At 44.5% G+C, this 5,625-nt stretch overlaps 1 protein-coding gene across 2 annotated transcripts; it reads left to right on the top strand.

The window, feature by feature from the left end:
* Window positions 1–1,347: 1,347 nt before the first annotated feature.
* POP4 (POP4 homolog, ribonuclease P/MRP subunit) lies at window positions 1,348–4,673 on the top strand. Of its 2 annotated transcripts, none has more exons than XM_027663936.1 (7): window positions 1,348–1,388; window positions 1,946–1,998; window positions 2,086–2,309; window positions 2,951–3,028; window positions 3,248–3,309; window positions 3,647–3,748; window positions 4,231–4,673. In XM_027663936.1, the coding sequence occupies exons 1-7, from the start codon at window positions 1,382–1,384 to the stop codon at window positions 4,365–4,367; spliced, it is 663 nt and encodes a 220-aa protein (XP_027519737.1). In that variant the 5' UTR covers window positions 1,348–1,381; the 3' UTR covers window positions 4,368–4,673. The 2 variants fall into 2 exon arrangements, with proteins under 2 accessions (XP_027519737.1, XP_027519738.1); XM_027663937.1 differs by lacking the exon at window positions 1,348–1,388 and adding an exon at window positions 1,449–1,469 and having other exon boundaries at window positions 1,944–1,998.
* Window positions 4,674–5,625: the final 952 nt, after the last annotated feature.

Genomic DNA, 5,625 nt, shown 5'->3' on the forward strand with positions numbered 1-5,625 from the left:
GGACTGTAGGATGGGAGGGTGGAAATGGGTGTCCCAGCATCTCTGGTGGGAGTGATTGCAGGATTAGAGAGAAGAAGTGAGGGTTGACATGTCCAGGCTGCCCATCATGAGTGTCCAGACTCTGAAGCAGTGCTGTTTTTATGGGAAGGACACTAACAAATCAATACTCAAACAACAGTGTCCATGACCATACTGAAGTGGTGGATGACTACAGAAAATGAGGTGGCCCATGTTATAGAAGGTATGATTGACAAGACAACAAGTCTTTTTTAAAAAAGGCATTTCCCTATGATAGTAACTGAAATATCTGCTGCTGAACTTCCTCTCCCAATTCAGAGACTTTATTAGTGTAAAAGCAATAAACAATAGCCAGATTTGTAAGACTGTTTCTTTGGCTAGAAATAAAGTTAATTCTGCATCCCAATCTCTGCTCAAATAAAACCTTGTCTTGAGTAATAGTAGTACCATGACACCCAGCAGCAGTTTAAGGTATTAAATTATCCCCACCTAAATTAATTGATTGAAATTATTTAATCTAAAAATCTGACCACAGACCCCCTCTTTGTAGAACCTCATGGCTGCGATAACCAAGGTCACTTCCCTGGTTTACATTCTTTCCTTTGGATTTTGGACTTAGCAATGTGAACCAGCATCCAGCACAATTTGTGTTTTATGAGGGACACTGAGCTCTTCAGGACCCCAGTGCCAGCCACGTTAGGGAATAACCCAGGAATGCTGGTGTATGCAGGGAGGCTCCTCTTCCTGGGACACAAAGTCTTGGTTACGAGGTTAAGGCAGGGATTTGCTTCTCTAACCAGATTATAACAAGATGACATTTCTTGTCATCTTGCTGAGTAGACAGCAAGCTGTCTATAAAAAGCTTTTTAGGAAGCAGAATGAGATTGATCGACCACCAATCCTGGATCAAGTGTTGGGACACACACACACACACACACACACACACACACACACACACACACACACACACACACACACACACACACGCTTTTTCTGGCTCCCGTTTGCTGAAAAACTTTTGGGTGTGTGTTTTTTCCCGTCCCCTCTGTCCCTGACGGCTTTGCCGCGCAGGCAGGGCTGGAGGGCGAGGGCTGGGCTCTCCCTTGCCTCCGCACCTCCGCGCGTCCCTGCGGGCTCTGCCGGGAGGTCCTTCATCCCACAATAAGCGCCGTTCTGGGTGTGTTCCCGGTGTATTCCCGGTATATTCCAGGTTTATTCCCATTCCCAGCCCCGTCGCAGTCACCGAACGCAGACGGCTCCCGAGGGCGGTGGCGCCGCCTGGCGGCCGGCACGGGCAGCGGCGCTGTGCGCAGGCGCCGCCCCCCCATCGTCATCGCCCCGCGCCGGCAGCGCCGCGGCCGCCATGGAGGGTGAGGGACCGGGGGAGACGGAGGGCGAGCGGTGAAAAGTGAGGGGTGAAGGGAGAGGGGAGCGGAGTGGTGAGCGATGGAGGATGAGGGGTCGAGAAGTGAGGGATGGAGGGAGAGGGACGAGGGTAGCGGAGTGGTGAGCGATGGAGGATGAGGGTGGAGGACTGAGGGACGGAGGGAGAGGGACGCGGGGTGATGCAGAGCCGTGGGTGGAGGGCGAAGGGTGGAGGGAGAGGGACAGGGGTCGAGGAACGGGGGGCGATGGGAGGAGAGAGATGGAGGTTGTGAGGGATGGGGGGAGAGGGATTGAGGGAGAGGGGTGGAGGAGTGGGGGACGCGGGGTGATGGAGGGCGAGCGGTGGAGGATGCGGGAGTGAAGAGGGATCAGGGGTGAGCGGTGGAGGGTGTGAGGGATGGGGAGTGAGCGGTGGAGGATGCGGGAGTGGAGAGGGATCAGGGGTGAGCGGTGGAGGGTGAGGGACGGTGGGTGGTGGAGGGCGAGCGATGGAGGCTGAGCGGAGCCCGCCCCGCTGACCCCGCTCGGCCGTGCCCTGCAGAGCAGCTGTACCGCCGGCTGCCGCCCGAGGACTCCGGGGACCTGCGGATACAGGTACCGAGGGGCTCGGGAGCACCACGCCCGGGAGTTCTGACTTAATTGAAATGTGCTGCTTTAAAGTCTCCTTTAACATATCTCTAGCCTCAGGGCTCAGAAGAGGCCAAGGTGTTTGTACATGCCTTCCTGAAGCGCAGCATGCCCCAGATGAAGGATGAAGCCATCCAGGATATGTTAACTCGGAAAGCTGTAGTTCTTGAGCATTATCCCAAAAAAAAGACCAAGCAAAGGAAGAAGAAGGCAAAAGGTTTTACTGCCAAGCAGAGGCGGGAGCTGCGCCTGTTTGAAATTGAACCTGAACAGCAAAGGTAAGACCTTGAATGTCTTCTTTGTGTAGTAAAAGTGGAAGTACACCAGAAGTATGGAAAAGCAGCAGCATGTGCACGTGGATATGAACCCTTCAGTATGAAGGGTCAGTTTGAAATGCTGCTTGTGGCATTTCACCGTGAGAAAACAGTTCTTGTCTGTATGGCTGGAAAGTTCATTTCTGTTCGTTACTAGTTCTGTTTCCTTTTGTATACCTAAGTATAATGTGAAATTAAACCCAAATACAATCACCTCTGATCTCACTTTTTAAAGTTGGACTGCCTGTGACCGGAGAGTCAAAATTCTGCATAAGGTCCCTCGGTGCATATTGAATGAAGCCCCTGCTGTTGGTAACAGGGAGTTAGTGGGGAGATAAAAGAGTAGAAATCTCTTCAGACTTAGGTGGTCTGATCCTCTAAAACATATCAGTGCTTTGGGTTGGTATAGAGGAGCATGCTTGTTTTATGAAGTAAACCAGCTGTTTGGAATGGTTCACCTTGCAGGGTAAATGGAGAGCAGATTGTATATAAATGTCAGTCTTAGCTCTCTTGGAAATACAATCTGTTGACTTCTTCTGTAAACAAACAATACTTTTTTTGTAACTTACGTTTTGTGTGTTATTTTATGTCTTTTTTTACTGCAGGTATGCCATCTTCCTACCACTCCATGAACTCTGGAAACAGTACATCAGAGACCTGTGCCACGGACTCAAACCAGACGCGTAAGTTGAGTTACTTAAAGATTAACATGGTTTTCATTTAGTAGATGCTTCCAGGTTTGCTGAGTTACTGCTTGAAACACTGTGGTTAATTGATAAGGATATGTACTGTTTCTGTAAGCTTTGACCATGATTACAATAGTCATGGTCTCATTCTGTTAACCTGACTTTCTGTATGATTTTTTTTTTCCCCTTCTGTCTGATCCCACTCTCTTCTTCAAGGCAACCCTATATGATTCAGAGCAAACTGCTAAAAGCTGATCTCCATGGAGCTATTGTTACAGGTATTCTGTTTGTTTGCTATTATATCATCTGAAGTTAAGTAGATGCTCCTGTAGTTCAGGTGCTTATTTTTAAATTCCTTTCAGTATCATGAACTCTAAAATCACATAGTTAAGATTATACATTGATGGATTATTTCTCTCCTTAAAATGCTGATGATCTTCCAACTGCTCTTGAAAATCATGTTAGTTTCAAAGTAAAACTGCATGTTTTACTAGTGATGACTGTAAGTACATTATTTCATAATACTGCAAACTAATTTTTAAGATCATGAGGCGACAGGAGAAGAGCAAATAAACTGCATCTGAAATTTTCTAATACATATTTCTGTTCTTTCAGTCACAAAATCAAAGTGCCCCTCTTATGTTGGGATAACAGGAATCATTCTACAGGAGTTTAAACATGTCTTCAAAATTATCACTAAAGAGGACAAATTAAAAGGTATGCAAGACATTTTTTTCAGTGCTTTTACAACTTTAATTATCAGAAGTTTCTTAAACACACTTATTCATCTTGCACCTCTGAGTACACTGGTTTATGTGCATAGAATTGGAGAAGACAGTGTCTTTACTGACCACCCAACAGCCCAATCAATACCTTACCAAAAAGGCATCTTATTTTTTAAAAAAAGGCATTTTCAGTGAACCCAGCATGATTATGCCCATGGCTCATTCATCTGGTTCACATTAGATGTTCTCTGCAACACTTAACTGCATGCTCCTGAAAGAGGACTAACTTTGGTGATTCCAGTTAAATTTGGAGGTTTGGGTTATTTTTCTTCTCTTGCTGAAGTATGAAAACCTTGAAATGTGGCAAACCTCAAGTCTATGGGTGAATAACATCCCCTGATACATCAGTATATTTTTATAACAGGGATTCACAGTCGCCCACTTCGGTCAGTTTGTTTCCTTTTGCATTTTCAGTTGTTCCCAAACTCAACAACGTATTTAGCTTGGAGATTGATGGATTCATTTCCTACATCTATGGAAGCAAGTTCCTGCTGAGAGCAAGTGAGCGATCTGCAAAAAAATTCAAGCTGAAAGGAACCATTGACCTATGATTTCATGGAAAATCAGAAGTATTAATAGAAATATTTGCTGTTTTCCTGCCATTTAAAGAGATGGAAAATGGAACAGCCATGTGAAATGTTTTTAAAGCATTTCATTCTTATTCTTAAAGAATGAGCAGTATCTATTGTCTTTAAGCAAGACTCTCAGACTGTTGGAGTTGGTGTATCTGTTTTGTTACTTGTATATAATATTCTGGCTTTTATTAAACTTATATGATATTAGTGTTGGTTACCTGACTTCTGTTTCGATTTATAATTGTAAATTTGCACAATAAAAATTATACCTTGTAACTCTGATAAATGTTATTGTTGCCTTCTGTATAAATTGGGCTTTAGCTGCCTGTTACTGCTTGCAGTGAGACTGCAGGTGATGACAAGTGCTCTTTATAATCATTGCTCCTGGGCCAACATCAACATCTTTGCCTTCTGCAAGCACAAGCAAATAAGTTGTTTCAGCTGACAGGTTTTACTGTGACTATCTCCTTCCCTGTGGATAATATTGTTAAAGGTAACAGGTATATATGATATAAACACAGTAAGCATGTAATGCAGCTCTAAAAGCTGTTTGCTTTCCCCATGCTAATACCCTGCTACTTGAAGGTTAAGTCAGATATGTCTATGTCAGTAAATACATGTCATGCCAGAGTGCAGGGAGCACAGCATGTGAGGGAAGCACTTGAGGGTGGAAATTCAAAGATGGAAGTGACCCCCTTTCAATCTTGTCCTTAAATTATCCACAGAACTGCCTTATGAATATTTAACCTCTGCCCACTGAGCTATTGTGCTTCATGTATCCTCATCCCCTTTTTATACTTTTTACTGTATTCTGCCTCTTTTGATTGCCCAGATTACAATCTCTCATCAGCTGGGCAGGTTTGACTTGTTTGGGAAGTGGAAGTGACCCCTGTGTTTAGATCACTCAACATTTTTCTGTTATAAAAATGCTCTACTGACGTTTATGTTCTAAATGCAGTTTTCAGAAGTTTTCGATTTCAAGATCAAATGAAAGACCTGTGTGTAGAAGTTTTTTCCTGTCTCCAAGCATTTATAGCCAAGCAGGGCCATTTCTTTAAAGAGAACACAGCTGTTCCTCAGATACATCACACCCCAAAAGCCGAGTAACTGGGGTTAGGAGAACAGCTAGAGCTCTTCACTGCACTGCAGGGCACAGAAGCCAGAGATCATTGCCACCTCCAACCCCAGTCCTATAAAAACAACAAAAAAAGAGTGTCTATTTGTAAAAAAACCT

The sequence above is a fragment of the Corapipo altera genome, unplaced genomic scaffold (assembly GCF_003945725.1).
Source record: "Corapipo altera isolate COAL_440 unplaced genomic scaffold, ASM394572v1 224, whole genome shotgun sequence".
Taxonomy (NCBI): domain Eukaryota; kingdom Metazoa; phylum Chordata; class Aves; order Passeriformes; family Pipridae; genus Corapipo; species Corapipo altera.